Genomic DNA, 14,007 nt, shown 5'->3' on the forward strand with positions numbered 1-14,007 from the left:
TGGCTTCAGCACTGAACAAAGGAGCTGCACTTTGTCTTTGTGGAGCTTGTGTGATAATGTTTCAGTTTCATCACAAAACCACTAGAAAATATCACAGACTACAACTTTACAGTTTTCATTCTCTCATAGTAAGAAAAGGTCTTAAAAACATTTTTCAGTATCTCTTTGTTGTCAAACTGCTGCTTTACATGTCTTGCTCCTAAATGTTCACAGTTTGGTCAGAGTCAAATACTCTTTTAAAATGTTTTCCAGATTTTTACTACATGTTTATTATCAGTGGCTGTGAGACTTAAAAAATCCTGTAGGAGGCACAAATAAAAATCTGTCGACATTTCCATTTTCTGCACAAGGTGTCCTTTTTTTCCACTTTAGCATCTGTCTTCCAACATGTCTGTGCACACCCCTGCTAACCTTGGACACTTCCTACACACCAGATGATTTTGTGTATTATGTATACAAATTGCTGAAAATCCACCATGGACCCATGAGCATCTATTTTATAGTCATTTGAAAATAGCCAGTCATTATTCCTATTTAGTCGAGAAAGATATATTTAAAATTTGACTTTTTGTTACATTTTTTTGCACAAATTTAGAATAATTAAAGATGGTGAAAGTTAGTCTTGTTCATGCTAGTTGATATTATCCAAATTCCAAAACTTTTCAACCATTATTGTATAAATTTCAAGTTTTTGTGTCTGTCCAGCTTTCACTTTTCAACAGTTTTTGCATTTTGGCAAAAGGAAAGACAAAACTGTCGAAATTTTACTTTTGTTGCTTCATCAGTGTCTTTTTTCCTCATAAATAAATAATTCACTTATGTTGAATTGAAAAAAAAAAACTGATGCCATGTCAGCAGAAGAATCACATTTAATTAGCCATCTAGATGCCAGTTTAACACATTTTTTTTCTTTTTTCAATTCTTAAGATAAATATCGGTGAAAGAAACATTTAGTGATTTTTTTCTGACTTTCCTGCTAACGAACTGGCAGTTTTTGCACACCGAGTTTTAATTAAAGTCGTCATTTTCTCACTAAAATAAAAATGTCAAACTTTTCCTTCTAATTAAAGGATTCCACTCATTATGCCATCAGGTTTTCTTTTTCTTTGATCAGGCCTGTAAATCACATTCTACCAGCATCGGGAAGACCGTTCTGTCCGATAGGGAAAAGTTTTGTGTTGGTTCTGCAGCAGAGCCACCATGCTCCCGACTGTCTGGGAGCCTTGGAGCTTCCTTTGAGGTAGTAGGAGAAGAAAAATCCCTGAGCCTGACTAAATGTTCAAAATAATCACACCCATTACTGCAGGACTCTTTCAGTTTTCATTCTATCAAAGAACTGGTGCAGTTTTAATTGATATGTCTGCAGCAATATTTGAATTATCCCCTACAAAGAAATACCCATCTGATGGTGTCTTTTAAATCATTTGAGGTGAACTACTACCGTTCTCTGTCACCAAAGTAGATGCATTTTGTGGATGTACTTTGATGTAGGATGTAATAGTTTTTTGCCACCAAAAGTCTCGTAGTTTAATATTTTATTCCAAATTTTATGCATAAATGATACTTTAAATCTTAAGAATTTGAATAAAAAGCTCAATTGAAAACAAACGTAGCAAGCGAAGTACTAATTTATATCAAGCAAACCTCTTACATGTAATAATGTAGTAAATAATAATGTAGTAAATGGAAATCAATGAACTGATTTACATTTACACTTTTCAAGAATATCTGCACAAGTCTGCATAAAGGTTCCATCGTAAATTATCTACACAGGAAAGTTTGCAAGAATGCTGTTAGTCCCAATGATTTTTTTGCATTTTTTTTCCACTTTAAAGAATAGTGCCATGCTGTCAATATAATCTGTCTCTCACAAGTTAATCTAATCTACCTGAAACATTGTGTAAGAATTGTCAATATTGGATGTTGACATTTAGATTTTTTTATATTTTGATTTTTGATCAATTATTTTGTTTGTTTGACTGGATCACAGTACATGTCATTGTTCTCATTATTAGTTTTTTATGCTTTTTGAAGCTGCTGTCACCACTTTAATTGAGACTCTAAACTGTGGGTTTCTCCTGGTTGAATAAAGAAGGAATTAACATTTTTTTAAAGTGTATTGTGCTTGCACAGATTGGTATTGAGGATAATATGGGTAGGGTAGAAGTATTGCACGGCAATATGATTATTTCATTGCACCTCATAAAATAATCAAACTGCCCGTTGAGTAAGTACAGACAAATACTGAATCTTCATGTGTTCTGAATACCAGAAGTTAATTGTGGAAGATAAACAGCACCTTTGAAAACTGACCTGTTTAACCTTCTAATGTAATTGTGATGTGGCGTAAAACAAAACAAAATCATGATAAAATATACGAACAGTGTTTTGTTTTGTTTTGAAGTACGTTTCACCTGAAGGACTTGCACCATGGAGTGACAGGAAGCACTGTTGCCTCATAGCAAGAAGATGGTTTGTTCAAATCTCAGCTGGAGCCTTTTTCTCTCAAAAGTCTGCCTGTTCTGCATGTGAATGAGTAGAGAATATGAAAACATGCATGTCAGATTAAATCGTCCCTCTAAATTGACCTTAGTTGTCAGTGTGGGCATGCGTGTGTGTGTGTGTGTGTGTGTGTGGGGGTGTGTGTGTGCGTGTGTGCGTGGGGGTGTGTGTGTGTGCGTGTGTGTGTGTGTGTGTGTGTGACGTGATGGAACTGAGTAAATCCCATTCCAATGTAAAACTGCATAGGGACAAATGACTAAAATATGTTTGGAAAATTCCTGCTAATGCATGACAGACTAACTTGTGTTTTAATTTAAATTACTTTTAAAAGAAATAGATGTTGAATAAAATAAAATGAGGTAGTGTTAATTACATTAAAAGCTATGATTTTTTTTATTTTTCATGATTAGGTTGTTTTAACCTCCAACTAATCTGTTTTGGAATCTGCCGAACTCTGACAAGCTGTTAGCTTGACGGTCAAAAGGCCTGTTTATCCAGAGTAAGACTCTTCAGAGTGTCTGCAGCAGGTGAGACACTGAGCAGAATGTGGAGGGGCGTCAGCGTGCCCTTGACTTATTATAGTTGATAATTCTGTTTTTAGGGATCAAAAATACTCAAGTCTTTTCTTTGTGTATTATTTATTTTTTGTGTTACAGGCATATTGCTTTCATTTAATACAAGTATGAAAACAAACTTGACTTCATGGCAGAGATGCTTCCGGCTGGACTTGTATCGTTGAGGGTTTTTACCAGACGTATTTGACCAACTTCAGCATCTTCAAAATGTCCAGCAAAACTCCACATGTTCTTAAAATCCCTCTCATGGTCTCCTTCCAACAATAATCCCTGCGCAAACGTTGTCAAAATGTCCTGATAAGTGATTCACACGCTGACGGCAGGCTTGAATAAGATTCCCTATTTTCTGCTATCTCTATGCTACAGAGCCCTTGAATTTTCATCTTTTGACAGCTTTTTAATCTTGTGCGCACATGATAGAAAATATCACAAAGGGAACTTGAGGATCTCTTTTAAAAAAAAGCTGTAACAAAGAAACATTTTTCTCGGCTCATGATGATTTGAAATGCTGCAGAAGTCGTCATAAAATTAAAATATAATGTTTCTATATTTCTCCTGATTCTTCTTCACCATTCATTTACTCTTTATAGAAGACGGTACATATATGTGTGACCATTAGACTGTTACTAGTGTATGCATTGGTTTATAGATTTGTGTTTGATTACCCAATCAACAACTCAAATTGGTGGTAATTGTACAAAATCAGCTTTGACATCAATCATACTCACCACAATGGGACTAAATAAAACCGCCTCTCTAATTTATGCTAACACAGTTTCAATTCAAGCAGTTTCAGCGTGCACCCTTTGAAAGTCATGGAGGAACTGACAGATCATCCCGAACAGCTCCTGGGAGTCCTGATCCAGTGGTTCTCCAAATTTAACCTACACGTAATAATAAACACAAAAAATATAAAAATAACAAGATTACTTCTTTGAATAATCAGCTTGACAGCAATTACACTTCATGAGACCTTTGGGTCTGCAAAAACAGTTTAAGAATTAATAACTACATTTACTTTCATTAATGATTTGGTGTCTGGGTAGTGCATGTCCTTTCTGTTCATGGCTTTCCGATGTAATTAGCTCATACGCTGCTTCAGCATGCATTCATGTTCTTGAGTGCACTCGTACAATGAGGAAGTTATGTACCGCCTAATTAATACTTACCCCGCGGTGGTTAAGGGTCACCGGCACTGGAATTTCTTAAGTCAAACTTTGTCCTTAAAGGGTCACAGTAGCAAACCCTGCTAATTGACTTATCGAATGCTGTTGCAACAGCACAGACTGGGGCTCAGACCTGAGCTCCTCTGATATTTATTGTACTTTTCCCTCTACTAACTTTTATAAATTAAAAGTAAAAATGAACTCTTCATAAAGGAGATGGAAATGTTTTTAGTTGACATGCTGACTGTCTTGCATTAAGCTCAAGAAAAGCTGCAGCAGAGACATCATCCTTTATAAATACACAAACAGTACGAACAATATCAAAGATCATTCAGCACTGCGGGATTCCTTCAGAATAAGATCCTGCTTTGTATTCATAAAACTATTCATAAGAACCTGCTCTAAAAGCATTGCTCTGTCAGATACATAATCCTCAATAAAAAACAAATTGTTGCCCTTTTTGCCTTTAACGTTCAGCCCTTTAACAATGTGCTAATGGAGAAATGTTTCTAAATTATGTCTAGAGTTCTTGTTGGCCTATTTGTAGTGGAATTATTATCTTCCTCTGTGTAAGAAGGAAATATTTTCTCATATACCTGATATTTCTGCCTGGTTTCATATTTTGGGGGGGCGGGAAACAACAACTTATTCTTGTATAACACTTTGTCGAAACTCCTTTCATTATGTTAACTTCTTTGGACTCAGTCACACATGTCTCTCGCATCTAAATACAGGTATTTCTGATTATTTTCTTCTGAAAAGATATTAGATAAGATGTTAGATAGATAAGGGAACAGCTGTGAGCATCAGTTGGCAAGTCTTGACAAACATATCTTTGACTAGGCCATTCTAACACATGGATATTCAATCATCTAAACCAGTTCATTGTAGCTACAGACATGTTTGGAGTTGTGGACATCCTGGAAGGAAAATCTGATTTTCAGATTTTTTACAGCTTCTAACTATTTTTTTTAAACAAAAAATATTTTTGTGTTTTAGTTTTTATTAGCCCATCAATGTTCTTTAGAAAAGCTGCAGAGAAGAAGCAAGTCCATGCACATCATGACTCATGTTTCCTTGACCTTTCCTGATTAGTATCTCAAACTGCACAATAACCAATTAAATATTTTTTTCTGAATATTGTTGTGCACCATTTGTTTGAGGAGATTTTTCCTTTTTCTTAAAAAAGAAAGTTATCTATATTTAAGGTAACAAAGATGCCAAATACCAATTTATGCTAAGACATTTTTGCAGAAGTGACAACTAATTTCAAATTGATAAGGTCTTTATATTTTCAGACAATAAATGTTTCAGATTATCTTTTTCCCTCATTCATAATAAAACAGTTATTTGATGCTGTGTGAAAGCTTCTCCATTTATCAAAGCCCTATTGTCTGTGGATACTAGAAATAATATTTTTATAAAATGGAAAAAGAAGCACAATATCCTTATTTTATTTAAATTGGGTTGTCTCAATTTACTCCATGTGATAAATAAAAGTCAGCATTGCTTGTGTTTATTTGCTAAAAATGCAGCACACTTTATGGAGATTGCATTCAATTATGTATTTTATGTCACTTTTAGTGTCAATACATCAAATAAAAAAAATATTTCTGAGAATTTGTTTTATTTTATTTGCCCCAATCTCCCTGTTGACTATATCCACTATTATGCTCACTATAAAAGGGCATTGACATGTGACAAAATGTTTCAGATTCTTCATTTTCTGAACTAAAAGGTGCTTCCCTCACAAGTCGGTCTGAACTTTCCCCTCCACCTTGTAGGCACATCCTTATCCTCAGCTTTAGCACACAGGAACCAGGAATACTAATGGCCAATGGGAAAACAAATAAGCTCTTAGGTTGCTACAGTAGCAAAAGTCAAATGTTAAAGTGACAGGGGCATGAAAATCTGTGAGAAATTAGACAGCAATTTCCAAATAACAAGATTGCAGTGGCAGAATGCTGATGCTCAAACACCAGCAGGTATGATGCCATATTTTGGTCACTCTCCCTGGTGATTAGCATATAACTCTTTCCCTGAGGAAAATTTTTCAGTTAAAGGTCAACCTGTTAAATGTTTTAAATGTCACAGCTATTGTGCCACCATTACTAATAACACTGGGATAACTGATTCAAGATAATGTTCATGTAGCACTTAAAAACATTATATTTCAGGGTGAAAAGTTTTGAGTAAAGGAAATAAAAAATATCTTGTTACCATTTGGATTAATTTTTACTTTCTACTTTTTTCAGCAACTGCTTTATGATTTTTTTCCTACTGCTACTGGATATCTACCTTGCCATTCAAATGCATAGACAGAAAAGCAAATAATGTTCCAGCATTATCTTCCATAACTAAAAAAAAAGTTTTTCTCAGGCTGTTAATTTCTCTTTAGGTATGGAACAGTAAATAAATAATCAGAGGTGGTTATATTACAGCAAAACTAGCCATTTTTAGCAACAGTTTGCAACTTAAGTAAATCAGAACCAGGGACACAAAGACGCCAAGACTTATTAAATCTAATTTTTGATTAAGATGTTACAAACTGGCTATAATGGCCTGTTAAAAGCATTACTTGAGAAAAATTAGGGAAAGGCGGTGGCTACAAGAATGCTACTTACAAACTGCTACTCATCTTCTTTTCTACAAGCTTGCTGAGTGCTACTCTGAGCTCAGTTTGCTAATTTGGCTTTTGTGAAACTGCCACTGCAGATTTTCTTTCACATCATTAACTTGCTTCAAATGTTACTGAACCCAGCTTGAAAAAGAATGAAGTGGCTGAGCAGGAGTAGCATTGAAATTATTTAAAAGAAAAGCCTTGTTAGGTACTCCTGTGGCGTCTTAATTAAAAAATATGTGACCATCCACACCTGTGAAGTTTGAGCACTGATCACTGCGGTTCACCGCTTTTCCTAAAGCCTTTAGAAAGTCTTTGTAAAATTATATATTTTTATGTTTTTGTAATCTGCTTTGTAATTTAACAATTTATTTTAGACCAAAGCAGGATGTGTTGCTTTTTCAGATTTCTTTGAGGCTATGTCACATTGTCAGGCAGATATTTTATTTCTTGATTATGAGGGTCTGATGGTAGCTAGTGACAATCGATAAAATGGATGTGGTTATTCATTGTTATTTTATGCCAAAAGTAACACTGGACACAGTTTGTCCAGATTTTTCAATGATAAATTAAATCACCATTTCAAAACTGCATTTTGTAAATAACTAGGATTATTATTGTCTAAATGAAAGTTCCCTGATAATAACCCTAATCCTAAACCCATTGTGGCAAAAACTAAATGCATTATACATCTTCTCTGGTTAAGTCCATTTTCTTTTCTTTTTTTTGCCTAATTACATTTCCTCCAAACTCAGAACCTCTCTACGGAGGCTGCTTTTAAATCATCTGACCTTCACTCAGTTTATGCAAATATTAACCTGCTAACCTTTCCAGAACGGAAAGCTTGCTTTCAGGAAGTGTGATATTTGCACCCAAATCCACCGAGTGGTTTCTGAGCTTTGCTCTGTGATTACTTTACCTGGGAAAAATCCATTGAACCTTTATGACACTGATTAAGTCCTCATATCAGATCTTTCATGTTATAAAGGAAGTGAGCACTGGCTGTTAACTTTATTAAGCCTGGCCCTCACCCTCAACCACATTTTTTTAAAATGTATATTTTAATTTGACCTAATTGAAGAGTCACAACAACTCATACTTAACCCACATGCATGGCAGTAAGTAGGTCTACCAATTATCAAACACCAAACGTGGACACAATTTTTTTTTTGTTTTTTGTTTTGGCATTTATTTTTTTTCTAGTGAACGTACCTCAGCATTTGCACAGGCAGTTTTTTCATTCAAAGGTATTACAGAATGGAACAAACACCCATAAAATCTTAAGCTTTCCGCTGACATGAAGGACTTTTCTCGTAATGTCACAAAGCGGCTCTCAGAAAACCAGCAGCGTTCACATTGAAAAATAATTCTCTGCATTAGTGATTGCAGAGCAGAAGTTTGGCATTAAGTATTGATTATGTCATATTTTTATGACCTTGCATAGTGATTGTATGTAGGGTATATGGAGACTTTCAGTGAATGTTTTATGATATTCGACTAGCTCATCTGCTCAGGGACTGCAGATGGAAACTAGCTTAAGCTAAATCTGGTGCAAAGCATCTGTCATTAATGTTTTTTTGTACATTGTCCTTGTTTTTGATAAACTAATAAGATAAACTAAACAGTCAATATGCTTACACTTTCTTGGCTAATGTTAAGAAAATATGAAAACCAGTTGTCCTGAAATCAAAATGGAACAGCTTTCTTATTTCTATTTTGTTTTGTTTTTCTGGTGTCATTTCTAGGCTCTGGAACACTAATCATTTGAAAGACCCAGACCTTGATTTAGAAGCAATCTGAACTCAGAAAATTATCAGAGGATGATTTTGCCCAGGTTTCCTGATGAGTTGCATAACTCAATAAAGTCAGAAACTGTTTCCTGTCTTTGTGCTGAACTGAGACTTCATGGTTTTTACTATTAAATCCTAAAAAGCAAACATGCATGTTGAAGCTCATTGAACTATTTTCTTAAACTTGCCAAGGTTTCAGAATTTTGTTCGAAAGCCACCAAATAAGCTCATCCATCAGCAGATAAAAAGAGCTTCATAGAGAGACGCTGACAGTCCCTCTGCGTCCACGTCTATGTAACTGTGTGCAGTGCAGAGGAGACTTTCAGTGGGTGTAATAATAACACAATTCCCTTGCAGGCCTAAAGCTCCATCTTGCACCATCATATCTCAGTGTTCAAATACAGCAGGAAGGGTGAGTGGACTCTATGATGATAGATTGTCCTCAGACATACAAAAGTGATGAGAAACTTGCAGCTACTTTTTGTATTGATTGTTTTTTTGTGGGAACTCTATAAGAAAAAGCCATGGCACCAGTTAAGGTGTCAGTAGTGGGACTGAGCTGTAGAAGCCTAATCGTGGCGGTTTAGTGAGCAAAGAAAATGTTCTTCTTAATAGAAGGAGTGATGAAAGATTGCAAAGGGAGCAGCGATTCCACTAAATCTGATCTATGTGACAGAGGAGTTTGCTTTATGGGAGATTTCTTGTTGAGATGAATGTTCATGGGAGACGGTGGTTCACAGACAGACTTATTATGAGATATCACTGTTTCTAGAGGCTGATTCACATCAGAAATACTCCATAACCTCTACAGAGGCTTTTTGGAAATGACCACTGAACACAACTATAGCAACATGTGAAGAGGCTTAAAACACATATAGTATAAAAAATTGGAAAAGTGTGATTAGCCTCTTTTACTGTAACACATTGACATAAAATTCAGTGCAACTCACTGCTTTTAAAAAAAGATGTGAATCTTTCAGCATCTAACGATTTGATTACAATTTTTAGGGTCACGATTCGATTCAGAACCAATTTTTGATTCAAACCAATTTTTCTATTCAAAGAGTTTAGAGATTCTGTTTAAATGATGTGAATGAAATAAGAAAAGACTGCAAACTAATAGGACACAAAAACAATTATATAATGGTTGCACAATTATTATTCAATCATATCAAAATAAGTTTGTGCAGAAAGTTCTTTACCTTAAATTACCAATACTAGGTTAGCTTATCTTCCTGGTTTTTTCTTAAATAACAATAAATATCAAAGAATTATTCAACATATCTGGAATGGGTAAGACAACCTCCTACTGTGGTCAAGTGAACACATAATGCAATATGTTGTATACTCACAAACAGAAGCGACTTAAACGCATCTTAAATCGATTTTTGAGCATTTGGAATAGGTTCAGAATTGCAGTTTTCGGTAGAACTGATTTTTTTTACCGCACCTCTGCTTTTAAATGTCACCAAGTAAAGTAGTAAATAGAATCCAGTGGAGCTCAAGACCAAAAACAATGTTCTGGAAATACCTTAGAAGTTAGTGAAGAACAGTGGTAAATAAAAAGCATTGTGAAGACAAAGGAACACAGCAGACATGTGGGGATGAAGTTGTGAAGAAGTTTAAATCCAGGTTAGGTTAAACGCATAGTATAGTTGCAAACCAACAAGAAAGGTTGCCTACCTAACCCAGCAGGCTTGGCGAGGAGAGCATTAATTTGAGAGCAAAAAGCTGATGGTGACTCTGGAGGAGCTGCAGAAATTGAGAGCTACACAGTCCATAAATCTGGCCTTCATGAAAAGTAGCAATGGAAAGCCATTATTAAAATAAAACTATATAAATCCCCTTTGCAGCATGGCTCAAGCCATGAGGGAGATGCCGCCACAATGACAAAGAAAGTGTTTTCTTCAGTGGAGACACAGAAGTTGGTCAGAGTTGATAGGAAGATGGATGAAGCAAAGTAAAAGTTTATGCTGGAAGAAAACCTTCTATAGGCTGGGATGCTGCAGGCTCACCTTAAAGTAGGACAAACAACCTAAACATCCACCCAAAGCTGAAAACATTTAAAGTATTCAAGTATTTGCTTTGATATGATAATTCAAGCACTAAGAGGCTGGTGCAAATGCACTCACAAAAAAAATCGCATTGAAATACCAGAAGTCTAACATGACAAAATGTGAAAAAGACCAAGGGGCATGAACACTTTTGCAAGGTACTGTAGATTTAACGTTACACGAATGCAGTTACAATAAACACCATATAATATGCATTATGAACACCTGGTGCTACAGATGTAACCTTCCCCCTCTTTGAAATATATGTAGCTGTGACAGCGTAGCATCGGGGCAGATGAGGTGACAAATAATTGAAGACAGCAATCTAGAAACTACCAGGACGGGGGGCGGCGGGGGCATCCATCCTTGGAGCTGTACAAAAGAGAGATTGAAATAATAACTCAGGGATTACCAGTATGACAGAGTAGAGTTTCTTCATCTCCTCACAAGTCTTCGTCAGCGACTCGAGTTGCAGGTTGTACTTCTCTATTGCCATCTGCGATACGGAGGAGAGCACAAGGAGTTTGTGAGCAAACCACACATACCTCTATTCATTGTAAAACTGATGTGATTAAAAAAAATTAGCAAAATTGAAAATCTAATAAAAATTCAGTGATTTAAAGATGTTAGCATAGAAAGTCAAGAACTACAAAAACTATATATTTGCTCTTTTTAAAGATTAAGTGAAAAAGTGGGAACAACTCCAGCACAGTGCATTACATTGAGTAAAGGAACTTAAATGTATTTATATTCTCCAACTTTACATTCAAATAACCATCTACTCTGACATTTGTTTTGCCCATTTTTGAAAATGTCTAAATATTCTCATAATATAAAAGGGCGAAGCTATTAGCATCACATAGCCATTTATTTGCATTTAACACAGTAGAAAATAAATTCTTGTAAATTATGCCTGGAAGAAAAACATAACCTCCATATACAGAATAAGAGATATGATGCAGGTCAGAAAGATGCAAATCAACATCATATCATGATGCATTGCCAAAGCTGCCTGCTCAGCACAAAAATACATAGAAACAGAATTAGATGTTTGTTTTTTCTGATGTATAGTTTCTGACAGCAGGTCTAGTCTGCTGCCACATGACTGAAGCAGCCCGTAATACTCAAGTTTGTTTTTGTCTCTCTGCAGAAATTATTCAAAGGAGTTTTAAAGTTTCACCAGGAATCTTCCCTATCTCCTTTCTTAGCCATACAAACTTGTGCTGGTGACGAAATTCAACTTGTGTTCACCCCCAAAGAATGAATACATGAATGTCTTGTAGACTGAAATCCATTATTTGAATTGCTATGCAGTTTGTTCTTGTTTCCTGAATAAATCATAATAATCTATAATTTCTTGGTACCTGTCGATTTTAGAGGATGTCGGTGAGGCTGCATAATGTGTGGACAAACATAGAGCTGCAAAATATTGAGATGCTTATACATGTAAGCATAACCTAACACCTAACAGATCCTGCACCAAAACAGTTCTTAGGAATTGGGATACTGTAAATATTGATATTGCAAAGATGAGTGAAATGTAATGTATTGCGTAGCTCTAAGAGATTATGATTTACCAAAATTAGAAGAATGCACAGTGTTGATATTACTATCAAGACAATAAATACAAATGCAACCATGGTAAATAAAAAAAGGGACTTTGAATGTTACTTAAAATAAAACGTTGCAGCAGCTGGTGTATCAGGCCTTGGATGTAAGTTTTTGTTTCAGTCTTATGCTGTTATGTGATTCTTACTTTTATATTTTGTCTCTTTATAATATACAGTGTAATTACATGTGTAATTACATGTGTAATAATTCTGATCAAACAAAAATCACGAGAGGTTCCTCAAGGCTCTAATCTCAGGCCACTTTCATTCAACAGCTAAATGATGCCGCTATAGTTCAGATTATGGAGGTCTGCTATATTTCCTGTAGTATTTATGCTATTAACACAGCCCGCTATTTTATTTTATTTTATTTTTTCATTAATGGAAGTATTTTCCTATTGTCTGTAGAGGGAACTAGAAATGACAAGACATTTCTGTTTTACCTTAAGATCTTTAGTGAAGTTTGGGTGATGAGCTGCAATGTTTCTCTTCCTGATGGTTTTTCTGTAATGAAGTACTTTCTGCACTTCGTTCTTCAGCACTGCAAAAAACATCATAATGTTTTGACAAAATATACTGAAATACAATGAGAGATGTAATGCTTTCTCACAACTCCACCTACAGCAGTTTCAGCATAGTGAAAACCAGTCTTTGGATATTGTAGTAAAATGTGATCTACTCACCATCCACTTCTGCGGTCAAGCCTTTGATGGAAGCTTTCCAAAGGAGAGGGGGAGAAAAACACCAACAGTGGTATTAAATATAAATGTACGTTTCATTTAACAGCCCTTAACTCAAAAGCACCCCACAGATTTTCTTTTTCTGCTGCTGTTTTGATCAAATCTTGACAAGCGAATACCTCCAGGGACAGTTTCAAATTCTGCCAAGTCCTGGGTAAAAGTGGCCAGGCCCGGTTCCTGCAACATGATCTGCTCCAGAAGGGCATGGAGCAAGGTGAAATTCTTGTCCCTCCCACGCAGCTGGGAAAGCTGGAGATAAAGAAAAGGCAGACTGAAGGTTGGAAAACATATCGGCTGACTGAAGGCTTTTATTCCTTTTTGTGTCTGTAATAATTTGCAGAAATTATTATTATTTTCTTGTGTGCATTTACAGTGTATTGACAAAGATGGGCACATCCCACTGCATTTTCAAACACTTAAAAGCAAATATTTGATTAGAGGGCAATCTTGTACTTTAACCCCACCACAGAAAGTTAAAAAGTAGCTGTTAAATTATTCATTCAAAAATATATTTAAATATAGATACAAGTATAACCAATGCAATATTCATCTGTGGAATAATTAAATAAATTCCCCATCAGAAGCTGGGATATATATATATGATGTTGTTGGTCTTTGCATAATTATCAATCAGTGGAAAATACTACAAGGCAAAATGCTGATTTCTTTGTAGATTTGCTAATGTGTTTAACATCATTCTATTTTTCTAAGACTGTTGTGTTGTTTTGAGAACTATGTTGACATAAAATGCTTTAAGATATAAGACTGGATTTGAAGTAGATGGTGAGACACAAGGTGCCCATATAAACACATGCAGCACTTAAATTTGGGTTATATTGTGATCACACTGAAAAGAAAAAATCAACTTTTTTGAGTGCATTTATTTAGTATGGAAGAAATCCAACATTAGAGAACTTTAATAACTTCTATCTAAGAATGTGCCTGTAATT

General features: G+C 35.3%; 1 protein-coding gene across 1 annotated transcript in view; it reads right to left on the reverse strand.

Annotated features, from left to right (window-relative positions):
• Positions 1 to 3,123: 3,123 nt before the first annotated feature.
• The window catches only part of LOC106913037 (uncharacterized), a 37,896-nt gene continuing 27,012 nt past the window's right edge, over positions 3,124 to 14,007 (reverse strand). Inside the window, exons 13-17 of the mRNA XM_014979803.2 lie at positions 13,177 to 13,306; positions 13,001 to 13,033; positions 12,761 to 12,858; positions 11,120 to 11,203; positions 3,124 to 3,961 (exon numbers count right to left, since the gene is read on the reverse strand). Of these exons, the coding sequence (XP_014835289.2) occupies positions 3,860 to 3,961; positions 11,120 to 11,203; positions 12,761 to 12,858; positions 13,001 to 13,033; positions 13,177 to 13,306 (447 nt within the window). The 3' untranslated portion in view covers positions 3,124 to 3,859. The remainder of the gene's footprint in view (positions 3,962 to 11,119; positions 11,204 to 12,760; positions 12,859 to 13,000; positions 13,034 to 13,176; positions 13,307 to 14,007) is intronic.

Source organism: Poecilia mexicana, unplaced genomic scaffold, assembly GCF_051168715.1.
Source record: "Poecilia mexicana isolate PSO_F unplaced genomic scaffold, ASM5116871v1 scaffold_7, whole genome shotgun sequence".
NCBI classification, from domain to species: domain Eukaryota; kingdom Metazoa; phylum Chordata; class Actinopteri; order Cyprinodontiformes; family Poeciliidae; genus Poecilia; species Poecilia mexicana.